This window comes from Eriocheir sinensis, chromosome 39 (assembly GCF_024679095.1).
Source record: "Eriocheir sinensis breed Jianghai 21 chromosome 39, ASM2467909v1, whole genome shotgun sequence".
Lineage (NCBI taxonomy): Eukaryota > Metazoa > Arthropoda > Malacostraca > Decapoda > Varunidae > Eriocheir > Eriocheir sinensis.
In genome coordinates, this window is record NC_066547.1 from 2006960 (window position 1) to 2021959 (window position 15000).

Here is a 15000-nt window from a genome sequence, read left to right on the forward strand (position 1 = left end):
CTCCTTTGGTTCTTCTCTCCCTCCCTCCCTTCCTCTCTCTCCTCTACCTCCCTCCCGGTCCTATGTCCATCCTCTTCTCCTCAGCCATACCCTTTCTTCCTTCTTCTTTTCTGGGCGTTCAATTTCCCTTCTCCTTCCTTTTCTTCTCCTTGTGTCCTTTCTTCTCTCATCTTCTCCTTTTGCCTGTTCCCTTTCCTTTGTCTCTGCTCGCCTTGCTTTCTCTCTCTTTCTTTATCTCTCTTCATTTTCTCTATTCTTTTATTCACTATTCTTCATTTGTCCCGTTATCCTCTTCCTTCCTTCCTTCTTTCTCTCTTACCTACTTCTTCCTTTGTATCTTCTTATCTCCCTCTATATTTTTTTCTCAGAACTCTTTCCTCCCTTCCTCCGTTGTACGTTAGTCCGTGAGAACTCTTCCCTCCCTCCCTCCCTTCGTGCCTGTCTCTCTCTTCCTCTCTGTCTCTTCATCCTGTAGAACTCAACCTTCCCTCCCTTCCTCAGTCTTTCCTCCCTCTATCCCTCCATACTGTAGAACTCTTCCCTCCCTCCTTCCCTCCCTTCCTTCCTCTACCTCTCCATCCTGTTGAACTCTTACCTCCCTCCTTCCCTTCCTTTCCTCCTCAATCCCTCTGTCCTTCTATTCCTCCATCCCTGTAGAGCTCTTCCAACTCTCTCTCCCTGCCTCTCCATCCTTCCTTCCCTCTCTCCTCCTCCTCCCTTTCTTAGAACAGAAGTAAGGTGGAAGAGAAGAAGGATGGAGGTGCAGGAGGGAAGTGGATTATGAAGGTGGAGGAGGAGGAGGAGGAAGAGGAGGAGGAGGAGGAGGAGGAGGAGGAGGAAGGGACAAAGCACAAAGCAGCTCAGCGTCAGCATAAGGTTCTCTTGATCGCCTCCGCTGACCACGACGACCACCACGACCACCGACCACAGCCACCGACCGACCACCGACCTCACCCTCACCTGCCCGACAAAGACCGAGACAGAGACATCGCCGCGGAACTCATTAACACACCTTGAAGTTACCTTACCTGGACTTGCCTTACCTTACCTTAACTTGCCTCGCCGCGCCCCGTGAAGAGAGTTATTGAAATAGTTTGCCTTTTTTGGTGTGTGTAGGGGAAGGTGTTATTGTTGTTATTGCTGTTTTTTCTCGTTTTTTTTTTCTCCACTGTTTTTTTGTTTTGTTTTGCTGTTTTTCTCCTTTTTTTATTATTAGTATTTTCTTTCGGCATTATTTCTTCTTCTTTTCTCTTGCTCAGTATAATTATCTTTGTCGCCTTTCTTTTTTTTCTATTTTTCTTTCATTCCTGCTTTTCTTTCTTTCTATCATGTTTGTTCCTCTTGTTTTTATTTTATTCTCGGCATTCCTGCTTTTTTTGCCTCATTTTTTAATCTTTTTCACCTTTCTCTGTCCCTTTTTTTCTTTGCATTCTTGGTAATGGTCTCTCACGAAGGCTGTTGTTAACTTCCCCCATTTCTCTCTTTCTTCCTCTCTCCGTTTCTTTGCAACATTCGATTCCTTATACCAAGTGGCTTCGGTTTGATCTTGCTTATTTCGTCCCATATTTCCGGCACTAAGAGACGAGGTGTTACGAAATAGTATAGCACAACAGTTACATAGATTAAAGAACAGATGAAATAAGGAATGACCAAAAAAGGGGAAACAGTTACATAGATTAAAGAACAGACGAAGTAAGGAATGCACAAAAGGGAGGAACAGTTACATAGATTAAAGAACAGACGAAGTAAGGAATGCACAAAAGGGAGAAACAGTTACATAGATTAAAGAACAGATGAAATAAGGAATGACCAAAAAAGGGGAAACAGTTACATAGATTAAAGGACAGACGAAGTAAGGAATGCACAAAAGGGAGGAACAGTTACATAGATTAAAGGACAAACAAAAAATAGGGAAGGAACAAAAAGAGAAACACCATAAAAAGCGACAATAAAAATACCAGATAAATCAAAGACGTGTGGCCGAGGGAATCTAAGCGGCGGAGCACCAACCCCAGAACAGCCGAACACAAGGGACGCACTAATAACACACTCGCGGTACAATTCATAAAACATTCACAGTCCGAGAGTCACATTAACCATCGCCTGAATAGCGCTCTGATAGGCCTGACCCACGCTAATAACACACACGTGATTCATAAATTTGCCGGTTGTGGGCCTAGGCTGCGGCGTGACGGTGTGGCCCGGTCTGAAGAGGAGGAGGAGAGGTGGAGGTTTACAAACAATTTAACTGGAGACAGGTGGGCGGTGGGCGAGGGTCGAGTGACTCCTCAAGAGGGCGGGGAACCTGACTGGGGACAGGCCTATATTTACCACCCCGCCGGCCCGTCACCCTACACTGTAACGGCTGGGATGGACGTGCATGGGAACGCCTGGAAGGAACCGGGAACTCAGAGTGACGGAAACGAGGATATGGAGACAAGGGACTGAGGATAACGGGCCTTGGGGACTCAGGGGGCAGTAAATGTTCGATGATACGAGACTGGATACCGGCTGGGACTGGGTACGGTAACTAGAAACTTAGTGACGGAAACGGGAACTTGAGGACTCGGAGGAACGAAATTTGGGGACTGACGGGGCAGAACTAATTGCTGAGGGTTCGATGATATGGGACTGGCGACTTGAGACTTTCAGGGGGACAAACTTAGGACTGGAACTGGTGAACTGGGAACTCAGAATGACAGAAGCGGGGACATGGGGGCTCAGGGTATCGGAGCTTGGAGTCTCACGGGGCAGAACTAGATGTTGAGGGTTCGATGATATGGGACTGGCGACTTGAGACTTTCAGGGGGACAAACTTAGGACTGGAACTGGTGAACTGGGAACTCAGAATGACAGAAGCGGGGACATGGGGGCTCAGGGTATCGGAGCTTGGAGTCTCACGGGGCAGAACTAGATGTTGAGGGCTCGATGACATGGCGCTAATGGCTGGGGATCTTTCAGGGGAGCGGAAATTAGGTTTGGGGACATAAAAGGAAGCGGAATCTGGAAACCGGGGACTCAAGGGGGAACAAACTGAGGACTGTGGGCGGAATTTGGGGCCTCGGAGCTTTGGGCGATTGGAAATGGGAGTTGTTCGTCGGTGATGGACACTTGAAGGCTCAGGAAAAAAAGAAGGTCCACTAATTTTCATTCCACGTCCTTCAATCTCTTTTGTGTTCTCGTTTTTCTCATTTACCTGCGCTATTTTCTCTCAAGGGACTCACGAGACACTTTTAACTTACTCTTGGTTACGAGAGGAAGGAATTTAATGAAGAATTTGTGCAAGGGAGAGACTAAAAAAACTTAAACGATGAATATTTTTGATGAGAAAGGGCCATCAGCGGACATTGCATCAGGAGGGATTGAGGGAGGAACTTCTTCATATATTCATAACATAGGAACACCCGATGATAATAATGATGCTGTCAGGGAAGAAGGAAGAGGAAGGAAAATGAGGGGGACGAGGGTTAAGTTAAGTTAGGTTAGGTTATAATAAACTTTAGACTTATAATAAACTGTCAAGAGGATTAAGTTAGATTATGATGAACTTCAGTCTCATGATAAACTTCCAGGAGATCGGAATTTCGTAAGGAGGCATTTGGGAAGTGGAGTGACGGAGGTTGATGGTCAGGGAAGCTCCACCGAGGCCTTGATGGTGCAATCCTGGCCCAGTGACGGACGGACGGGCGGGGTGACGGGCAGGCCTGGCGGGGGGTGGAGCCGAGGGTGGAGTCTTGGTGGCGCGGCGCCTCGTGTGGCTCCTCTTCGCAGGTCAGAAAAGTGACGAGTCTGTTATTAAACCTCGAGACAAGACCTGAGAGTGAGGGAGGGATGGAGCGGCCCGACCCACCACCACCACCAGGCTCTTGACTCCCACACGACACCGCGCCCTCACCCAAGTCACTCAACCCTCCAACCAGTCAACCCTCATCCGCTCAGGTGGTTGATTATACTCTAGATCCGTTTTTAGGAGCAGCGAGTTGCGTGCTTTTTTTTATATTATTGTTTCCTTTTTTTTGTGCCCTTGAGATGTCTCCTTTGTTGTAAAAAAAAAAAAAGTTCAGTTCGTAGATAGGTAGGTTCGTAAATAGATTCAGTTCGTAAATAGATTGTTCCAAGTTTAGTAGTCCCGGTAATATAGACCCAGTCTGTAAATAGCTTATCCGGTAATAGATTCAGTCGGTAGGTAAGTTCAGTTCAGTAATAGATTCAGCCCGTAAATAGACTGTCCAGTAATAGATTCAGTCCGTAGATAAGTTCAGTAATAGATTCAGCCCTTAAATAGATTGTCCGGTAATAGATTCAGTTCAGTAATAGATTCAGCCCTTAAATAGATTGTCCAGTAAGAGATTCAGCCAGTAAATAGATTGTCCGATAATAGATTCAGCCTTTATAAATAGATTGTTCTGAAATAGGTCGGTCCGGTAATAGACTCTATTCGTTAAGTTCTGTTGTGAAAAAAAAGTGCGTTCCAAGTGGGAGATTCTCAGTAATAGACTCAGCCCTTAAATAGATTGTCCAGTAATAGATTCAGCCCTTATAAATAGATTGTTCTGAAATAGGTCGGACTCCATTCGTAAGTTCTGTTGTGAAAAAAAAGTGCGTTCCAAATAAGTGATTCTCAAAGCTCTTTTCCAGGAGGCAGCGCTGATCCCCTCCGGCCTTCTGTTTGAGCTTTGGGTGGGTCGTCCTTATCGGTCCCTCAACTGTTTCTCAGACGCCCATAAAAAGAATAATTGGTTGGGTTTGGGTCTGGATCACTATAATCAAAACAACCTGAATGCGAGTTTCTTTTTTTTTTCTTTGTCTGATCAGATGAGTTTTCTTGGTCCATTTTTTTCTATATCTTTATCCATTTTTTCTCTATCTCTCTTTCTATCTATCTGTCTATCTTTCTCGTGCTTTTCAACCTGAATGCGAGTTTCTTTTTTTCTTTGTCTGATCAGATGAGTTTTCTTGGTCCATTTTTTTCTATATCTTTGTCCATTTTTTCTCTATCTCTCTTTCTATCTATCTATCTATCTATCTTTCTCGTGCTTTTCAACCTGAATGCGAGCTTCTTTTTTTTCTTTGTCTGATCAGATGAGTTTTCTTGGTCCATTTTTTTTTTCAGACTTATCCATTTTTTTTTCTCTATCTCTCTTTCTATCTGTCTATCTTTCTTTCTCGTGCTTTTCAACCTGAATGCGAGTTTCTTATTTTTTCTTCTTTTTTTCTGATCAGGTGAATTTTGTTAGTCCATTTTTTATCCACTTTTTTCTCTATCTATCTATCTATTTATCTTTCTATCTATCTATCTATCTTTCTCGTGTTTTTCAACCTGAATGCAAGTTTCTTGTTTTCTTGGTCTGATCAGGTGAGTTTTCTTAGTCCATTTTTTTCTATATTTTTATCATTTTCTCTATATCTCTTTTTCTATCTATCTACCTGTCTTTCTCTCTCGTGCTTTACCTTATTAATCAACCTAAAATCACGTAATCTCTTATACCATCAACATTTTTTCCTATATCTCACACCATCAATATATATTTTCCTATTACGTAGCATCCTATTACGTCTATCCCTCTCATTTTTCCCTATTTCCTACTATTAATTTTTATCCTTTTACTTCCTATATTACTGTGACCCTTTTTTTCTTCCTCATCTAGCGCGGAAGAGACTGAATAAGCCTCACTGTTAGTTCGTCAGCCTCAAGTCATGTCAGTCACGTCAGCTCCCGGGCTCACGTCGGTTAATATTACGCCCTTCAGCTGCTCATTAGCCTCTCGGTCCCTCATGTCACTTAACCTCCACGGGGATTTTTTTTTCTCTTTTTTTATGTGCGTCACCATGTGTTATGTCTGACTCTCATTATCTTCTCACTTCTTCGTTCCCACAGAGATAAATGAGTGTGTGTGTGTGTGTGTGTGTGTGTGTGTGTGTGTGTGTGTGTGTGTGTGTGTGTGTGTGTCTCTCTCTCTCTCTCTCTCTCTCTCTGTTTCTTTTTTTTGTTATATTTTTACGTTCCCTCCTATCTCTTCATTTCGCCTTCTCAGATAGACTTTTTTCTCTCTTTTCTTTTCCCGTTAAAATCATTGTATTACTACCATCATCGTCTTTTCTTTGCTTTTCTCTTATTTCCTTGTATTTCGTTTTGTTCCGTCATTGTCAGCGAACTCCTACCTACATCTCTTCCTTCCCTTCCACGCAAGTCCCATCCCTCCCTTTCTTCACTGCCTGTTCTGCTCTATTTTCGTATTAACTTTCATCCCTCTCACAAAACGCCTAATCTTTATTTGTACCGCGTTGCTTCACTTCCTTTATATTCCTTCCCTCCCTCCCTTTCACACAACCTGTCTCTCCTTTTATTCTTCCTTTTCAGTTCGTTCTTTATTTTCCTCCAACTCAAAATGCTCTTCTTCTGTCCCTCCTCCTCTTTCCTTATCTTCTCTCTATCTAGCTCTCCCCTCCTATACATATCTCCCTCTCCAACATCCCTTCTCCCTCTCTTCTATCGCCTTCTCTCTCATCAAGTCCCAGATTCTGTCCCTCCCTCCTTCCCTCTTTCCTTCCCTTGTTCTTCCCTCACTCATTTCTCCCCACGTGGTCCGAACTGGCTGAGAAGGAGGAGGTGGAATAGGAGGAGGACGAGAAGGAGAGTGCTGGAGGGCATAAAGTCTTTGGTTGGGATAATTGCTAGGCCGCGTCTGTGATTGTACATGTGGCCGTTGAAACAGGGACCACAGCGGTACCTCAGGGCATGACGGGGCTCTGGGACTCGAGGAAATTGGTGATCTCGGCGGTGGGTGTCCCTGCTACGGTATGTCAGGAGTGGTGATGATGACGGTGGTGGTGGGGATGGTGCGCGGTGCTTAATTGCAGGTGTTTACGCGGTGGTGATTGTGGTGTTTTGAGGTGAGGAGGGTAAGGGTAAGGGTGATTTAAGGGGAAGGGATAAGGGAGGGTATATGGTTGTGTCTGTAGGGCTTCGTGTGGTAGTGGTGGTGGTGGTGGTGACTGGACAGAGAATAGGGTTACGTGGTAGGCGTTGGTGGTAGTGGTGGTGGTGGTGGTGGTGGTCGTTTGTTTGTTTAGAAATGGTTATGACGCATGGGTGTGGATGCGGGGGGGGGGAGGGAGGGGGGGGTGAAGAAAGGAGGTCGGAGGTAGTGGTGGTGGTGGTGGTTTGTTTGTACGGTGATGGTAATGGTGCCTCACCGTGTTAGGAGGACCTTCCGATGATAAACAGATCACCACCATCACCAACAACACCACCATCACCACTACTGCCACCACCATCACTTATACTCAGAACTTACTCATAGGATGTTCATTGTTCAGTCCATACGTTCATTCCAGTTCGTTCCTTCATATATATAAGTTCATAGGTTCGTATAGAGTTCATATGTTCATACCAGTTCATAGTTCTTCATTCCCATGCGTTCCTCATTCCAGCCAGTCACAGTTAAAGCGATAAAGAAAAGTGGCCAGTTCTTACGTTCCCCACGCTAGGCAGTCACAGTCAAAGGGGGAAACGGTTACCCAGACGATACCATGCCTGTCAAGCTACTGTGGTGTCTTGCCATAAGATTTTGTTTTAGAGACCATAAGTTTGTGTATAAAAAATGTAAGACTTGCCAGGTATGGTTCCGACGGACTCAAGCAGGGTGCACGAGCTACCTCCTCCTCACCCCCCCTCCACACACACACACACACACACACACACACACACACACACACTAACCGTAACAGTAACCGTTACTCAGCACGCTCACATGAATTTAAATATGGCGCATACGATATATTTCAAATTGTTTAAAATAAATATATTAAAAAAAAAACATCGCAAGCGGAGAAAAAACGTAAGATTTTCAACTTACGCCGTAAGTCTTGAAAATCACCGAAATTACGTAAGACTTACGCAAAAAACGTAAGACTTGACAGGTATGCGATACAGTTAACAGTTTAGAGACGTTTACCATTCCAGTCACAAAAATACGAGAGTTATAATACGCAGTCAACAGTTAAGACGTTCCACAGCAGCCAGTCACAACTAAAGGGAGAAAAACTAACTAACAGTTAAAAAGTCCCCCACTCCAGCCAGTCACATTAAAACACGAGAGCTTCAAAATAATACAGTTACAACTTCACACGTTCACCTCTTCAGCCAGCTACAGACAAAACAATGAATTAAAACAGTCACATCTAAAAAGAAAAAAAGAACTTACCCAGAGAATACAGTTAACAGTTTAGACTTTCCTCATCCCATCCAGTCACAAGATACACACAAGAGCCTCAAGATAATACAGTTAACAGCTTGCTTGCTTTCCCCACGCCAAGGATAAGAGGGTGAAGGACTGGCAAGGAAGACAGTTATTTGCTTTGTTTGTTCCCCCTGCCACACAGTCAGAGTCAAGAGAGGGAATAGACCGGACCGCCGTTCTCATTCCCAAGGCCAACCAGTCAGTCAGTTAGTCAATCAATCAGTCAGTTAGTTGCTTACAGGAGTCAGTTAACAGTTTGCAGCCAGGCGGAGGTTTAGAATGACCCGCTGACTTATCCAAGGTGACGAATGCTGACCTATCGCCCTCTCGAGTGGCTGCATTGCTGAGGACTTGCTGACGGGCTGACCTGCATGACAAGTAAGGGGGGGAGCTGCGTCAGGGGTCAGAGGTCAAGGCGACGGGTCAGCTCCGGCGGGGGTGGCAAGGCCTGTAACACACACACACACACACACACACACACAACCACACACAAACACACACATAGGCGGCGAGGACAGACTGACACACGGACAAACAGACAGACAGACAGATAAACAGACAGACAGCGCGTAGTGAAGACAGGCTGACGGCGGTGGAGACAGACAAACAACGGTGAGGGGAGAGAGAGAGAGAGAGAGAGAGAGTATGAAAGATAGAAAGAAAAAGAAAAGGAAAGAAGAAATAAAGATTAAAAAATAAAAAAAAAGAGAACGAGAACGAAAAAGAAAGAGAAACAAAAAAAAAGAGAGGAAACAGCTGTCTTTTAGAGGGTCGTAACGGAGGCGGGACAAATTTTTAAGACCATAAAGAGAAAAAGAAAAAGGAAAAGAAAGAAAAAAAATCCGTGAAAACAACTTCAGGTAGCGAGAAGAAGCGCTTCGGGGGATGTAAACAGAGGAAGGAGGAGGAGGAGGAGGAGGAAGGAGGAGGAGGAAGAGGAGATAAGGAGACTGGAGGAGTGAGCGGTGAAGGTGATGAGGTGGAGATAGTGTGGTGTGTCGAAGGAGATGAGGGTAAGGAAAGGGAAGGGAAGGGAGGCTGCTGAAGGGAAGGGAGATAAAAGAGTAGATGAAAGATACGAAGAGGAGATGAGGGTAAGAGTAGAAGGGAAGCGAAGGGAGATAAAAGAGAAGATGGAAGATACGAAGAGGAGAGGAGAAGAGATGATGGTAAGAGTAGAAGGGAAGGGAGGCTGCTCAAGGGAGAGGAGATGGAAGATTAGAAGGAGAGAGTAGAGGAAAGCAAGACAGAAGACGATGGGAAAGGAAAGAAGAGAGAAGAAAGGAAGGTGGAAAGGGATGGAAGAAGAGATAAAAAAAAGGAGATGAAAGATACAGAGAGGAGAAGAGAGAGAAAACGATGGGAAGGGAAAGAAGAGAGAAGAAAAGAAAGAAAGAGCAAAGGAAAGAGAGAATTAAGGAAAAGGGAGAGAAAATATGATAATGGACGAAAATAAGAGAATATGAAAAAAAGAAGGGAAAGAAGTGAATAAATCAGAGAGAGAGAGAGAGAGCAATCCTGTTAACACTTGTCTTTCTTTCCTTTTACAGACGTGGTTCTTCACTGATGTTGACGACGAGGAGTACCAGAGGAAGACAGGTGAGAGAGAGAGAGAGAGAGAGCTTTGTTTGTATAGAATTCCAACAACTGTGATTTTTGCCAGAGAGAGAGAGAGGCAGGTGGTGGTGGTGTCAAAGGTTTACAGAACGAGAGAATAAAACAACAAACCCGATTGTGTGTGTGTGTGTGTGTGTGTGTGTGTGTGTGTGTGTGTGTTTTGACAGTCTATGATTTATTTTCTTATCTTTATCTTTCGCCCTCCACCGATCACGGATAAGATAGCTCTCTCTCTCTCTCTCTCTCTCTCTCTCTCTCTCTCTCTCTCTCTCTCTCTCTCTCTCTCTCTCACCACATCCTGTCACCACTGTATCTGTTCGCTGTCATCGTCTCTCTCCCTCCCTCCCTTTCTTCCTTCTTTCTCTCCTTCTCTCCCTTCCCTTCCCTTCCCTTCCCTTCGTTTCCTTTTCCCTTTTTTCCTTCTTTCTGTTCCACCTTCCTTTCCCTTGCCTTCCTCCTCCTCCTCCTCCTCCTCCTCCTCCTCTTGTTTACTCCTTACAGCCATTCTTCTCTCCTTTCTTCGTCCCATCTGGTCACTCTCCTTCCCTCCTCGTCCTCTTCCTCCTCCTCCTCCTCCTGTTTCCTTTCCCCTCCCATTACCTCTTATACCCACTCCTCTCTCTCCCTTTTTGCCTCACCACACACACACACTTTCCTCCTCCTCCTCCTCCTCTTCCTCCTCTTCTTCCTCCTCCTCCTCCTTGCAGTAATTTCCCTTCTCTTGTCCCTCAGTCTTTCTTTTCAGTCTCCTCCTCTTCTCTCTCTCTCTCTCTCTCTCTCTCTCTCTCTCTCTCTCTCTCTCTCTCTCTCTCTCATTTCCTGCTCACTCATTCTTTCCTCTCAGTTTACTCTTTAACTCCTCCTCCTCCTCCTCCTCCTCCTCCTCCTCCTCCTCCTCCTCCTCCTCTTCTTCTTTTAGTAATCTTTTCTTCCTTCTTTTTTTCCTTCTCTTTTACTCTCCCTTCCTCTCTCATTTCCTTTCCTCCTTCTTTCTTTTACCCTCTTTGATTGTCTCATTATCCTCTATTCTGAATTCTCTCTCCCTCTTCCTCCTCCTCCTCCTCTTCCTCCTTATTCCCCTTTTTACTCTTCTTCCCTGATGCTTCCCTTCTTTCAACAGCGTCTGCTTCGTACCCTCTCTTTCTCTCCTTCCCTCTTCCTTGTTCTCTCCCTCAGTTTCTCCGTCATCTACCTCCCTGACTCTCTCTCTCTCTCTCTCTCTCTCTCTCTCTCTCTCTCTCTCTCTCTCTCTCTCTCTCTCTCTCTCTCTCTCTCTCTCTCTCTCTCTCTCTCTCTCTCTCTCTCTCTCTCTCTCTCTCTCTCTCTCTCTCTCACACACACACACACACACCAGCTTGCATCACTTCCCCCTTCTCCCTCTCCCTCCCCTCTTTCCTATCCCTCCCTCACCCTTCGTCACCTCTCCCTTATCGTTATCCTCATGTATACACTCTCCCTTTCCTTTCCTCCCTTCTTGAATCACCCTTACTCCACCCCTTTCACTCCCTTATTTTTATCATTATTTGCACCCACTCCTTTCCTCCCTTCTTTTATCACACTTACTCTCCCTCCCTCCCTTTTCCTCTTTACATCACATCTCATTCTCCCTTCCTCCTTCTCCCCCCCTCCCTACATAACCTCACCCCCCTTCTCTCCCTACTTCCCTCACTCACTACATGCCTGCCTCGCGCCAACAACACCGCCACCAATTAGTTAACAGCTACCCTTTCTTTCTCTCTCTCCCTCACCCCCGTTACCCCCCTCACCTCCCTTGTGTCTCTCCTTCCCCCCCAGGCGGTCACCTCATCAACACCAACTGCTCAGCGTCCCACAACAGGCGCGCGCTCTGCTGCAAGATGGCGGCGGAGTTTGATGCCTTCCTGAATTCCGATAAGAAGTAAGTGTCTTTTAATAGTATGTGGTCATGATATTTGTCTTCTTTTGCTGTCTTCGTGATGTTCGTTCTCCCTTTGGTTGTTGTTTTCTTCTTCATTTCTGCTTTTCTTTATTCTTTGCATTTGTAGTTACTTTTCTCTTTGCTGTTGTTTTCTTTCTTTCTGCTGTTTTGTCTTCTGTTCTTTTCCTCTTTCAGTTCGTAAGTTTGTGGTTCAAGTTTGTTTTTCGTCTGCAATTGTGATCTTTTATTGTTGTTATTTTCTTTTGCGTTTCCTGTTCTCATTTATCATTATTTTGAGTCGTGTTGTCTTCCCTTCAGCGTGACAAACAATGGGCTCCTGGCGATGCTTTTCCTTTTCCTGGTCTGTTTTTTTCTTCCTCTGGTTTCGTCTTGCTTCTAATTTAATCCTCGTCTGTTCTTGTCTAATCCGCCTGGCTCTGTTGTGTCCCTGTCTTATGTTAATTTCTGCTGTCCCTATCTCTTCCTCTCTAGTCTTCCCGTTAGGCCTCTTGCAGTCTCCCTATGTTCTTTTGTTATTGTCTAATCCGCCTGGCTCTGTTGTGTCCCTGTCTTCTTATGTTCTTGTCTATTACGTTCACTTTAGCTGTCTCCCTATCTCTTGCTCTCTAGTCTTCCCATGCTATTGTCTAATCCGCCTTGCTTTGCTGTCTCCCAGTCTCTTCTTCCCTTCCCTCAGCCAGACACGGAGGCCACAAGTGCATCCCTCAGCACCTTCTCGTCCTTGTTTATTTCCTCATCTTAACACAAGTGGAGGGCAATTAACGCTTGTCCTCCCGTCCTCTCTCCTTCCTCGAGTGGCCAATTTTTCAGGGTAAACTCACCTACTAAATTTCCTTACCTTTCAAGAGGGGAGCATCGGGTTACCTAAGGGGGTGGGAGTGCGAGGGAGGAGGTAAGCGCTCAAGGGTAAACTGCGGGGGTCTACTCGCTGTCTTTACCCTCCCTTTGCTTACCTTTCAGTGGGGAGCGTCGGGTTACCTTACGAGGCATCACCTTACCTGTGGGAATGGAGTCTTAATTAGGTTTCTTTGTTTTTTCACGGTTTTCTTCACTCTTTTCACCTGTCGTAGAGATAAAGGACACTATGAGGAAGCCTCGGTGATGGTGTTATGGTGATGATGGTGATGGTGGTGGTGATGGTGATGTAGTTTTGGAGGTGCATTCAACTTGGTGATGTAATTTTGGAGGTGCATTCAACTTGGTGATGATAGTGGTGGTGGCAGTGAAGGGGGGGGAGGTAGAAAAAGAAAGGCAGACAGACAGACAGACAGACACACAGACAGCATTAGTTACAAAGGAGAGCGAGAGTAAAAAAGAGAGAGGGGGAGAGGGAGGGAGAATGTTGATAAACTTGGCTGTAAACAAGAAAATTAGTGAGAAGAGGGAGTGGGAGAGGAGGAGGAGAGAGGGAGTGGGATGGGGCGCCGGAGGAAGAGAAGAAAGGGCAGGAGGGGAAGGGAAGGGAAGGGAAAGACAGAGAGGGAAGCGAGGGGAGTATAGGGGGAGGAGGAGGAGGAAAAGCAAGCAGGTGGAGGAAGACTAACAAGGAAGTGTAAAAAAGAAAGCCAAAACAAACGTAGGAGAGAAGAAAAAGAGAGAAACACGGCTAACAATAACATAGAGATACAAGAAGCCTGGTTGGAGAACGAAGAGAAGGAAAAGAGAAAAAAAACATTGACAAAGAAGAGGAGAAGAAGGAGAGGAGGAGGAGAAGGACAGTGAGTAAGAAGGGAGAGAAAGAGAACGAGGGAGAGGGAGAAAGGCAAAGGGAGGTATAATGGGACAGGGTGGAGAGAGAGAGAGAGAGAGAGAGAGAGAGAAAATTATATCATGAAAACAAACGATTAGAGAAAGTGGAATGAAGAAGCTGGGACAAAGAGGAAGAGGAGGAGGAGGAGGAAGAGCAGCAGTAGCGGAACAGGTGAAGGAAGAAGGAGGACAGGAGGGAGAGAGGGAGGGAGGGAGGAAGGAAGAAGGGAGGGGAGGAAGCCAGGTAGGGAGGTTTCAATCCTTGTTATCTTCCTCGACTTAGGCCTCCCCTTTCTCTCTCTCTCTCTCTCTCTCTCTCTCTCTCTCTCTCTCTCTCTCTCTCTCTCTCTCTCTCTCTCTCTCTCTCTCTCTCTCTCTCTCTCCAACTGTCTTAGATAACAAAAGTAATACAAGAGAGAGAGAGACGAAGCCAAGGGCGAGGAGAGGGTTGAGATGAGGTGTCTGGAGGTGGTGATGGTGGTGGTGGTGGTGATGGCCTCTGGGTACACCTTAGGCAAAGATGAACAATGACACCACCACCACCACCACCACGACCCTCATCACCACCAACAACACCAACAAAAACAACACCAAACTCCACTATCACTACCAATACTAAGTTACTAACACCTCACCACCACCACCACCACCACTACCTTCATCACCACCAACAACACCAGCAAAAACATCAGCTACACTATCACTACCAATACTAACACCACCACCACCACCACTACCACCACTACCACCACCACCCTAACCACCTCTTCTTCGTCGTGTTCCTCAGGTGGTGGTGTCACTTCGACGACGACAACTACGTGAACGCCGCCCAGCTGGTGACGACCCTTGCAGACTACGACCCCCTGCACGACTGGTACCTCGGCAAGCCCTCCATTCGAGCCCCGCTGGAGATCATCAACAGAGACAACGTATCGGTGAGTGAGATAGATAGATAGATAGACAGATAGATGGATTGAGATATAGATAGATAGATTGATTGAGAGACAGAGAAAGGAAGAAAGGAAGAAAGTGAGAAAGAAAAAGAAAAGAAAGCAGGCTTAAAGAAAAGGAAAGAAAAAAGAATGAAAGAAAGGAGAAATAAAGAAAAGGAAAGAGAGAGAGTATTTTCAAGCAGTAATAATTAATGAAGTGACTCAACTCTCACTTTAATAACGTGAGAGAGAGAGAGAGAGAGAGAGAGAGAGAGAGCAACAATCTCCAAGCCGGCAATGATTAAGTGAGTCAACAATTATCACATTAAATGAGAGAGAGAGAGAGAGAGACCAATCAGCAAACTCCTCCTTCTTAATGTTAAGAAATAATTAATCGATAAATTACTCTGAACAAAAAAAAAACCATCACGTCATCAACTCATTTAAAAACACACTATGATTAATGACACACACACACACACACACACACACACACACACACACACACACACACACATACACACACACACACACACACACA

The 15000-nt window shown here is 45.4% G+C and overlaps 1 protein-coding gene across 1 annotated transcript in view; it reads left to right on the forward strand.

Moving 5' to 3' along the window:
* Positions 1-15000, forward strand: part of LOC127008863 (fringe glycosyltransferase-like) — a 36660-nt gene that overhangs the window by 15100 nt on the left and 6560 nt on the right. Inside the window, exons 2-4 of the mRNA XM_050881246.1 lie at positions 9794-9842; positions 11655-11757; positions 14315-14462. Coding sequence (XP_050737203.1) covers positions 9794-9842; positions 11655-11757; positions 14315-14462 — 300 coding nt within the window. The remainder of the gene's footprint in view (positions 1-9793; positions 9843-11654; positions 11758-14314; positions 14463-15000) is intronic.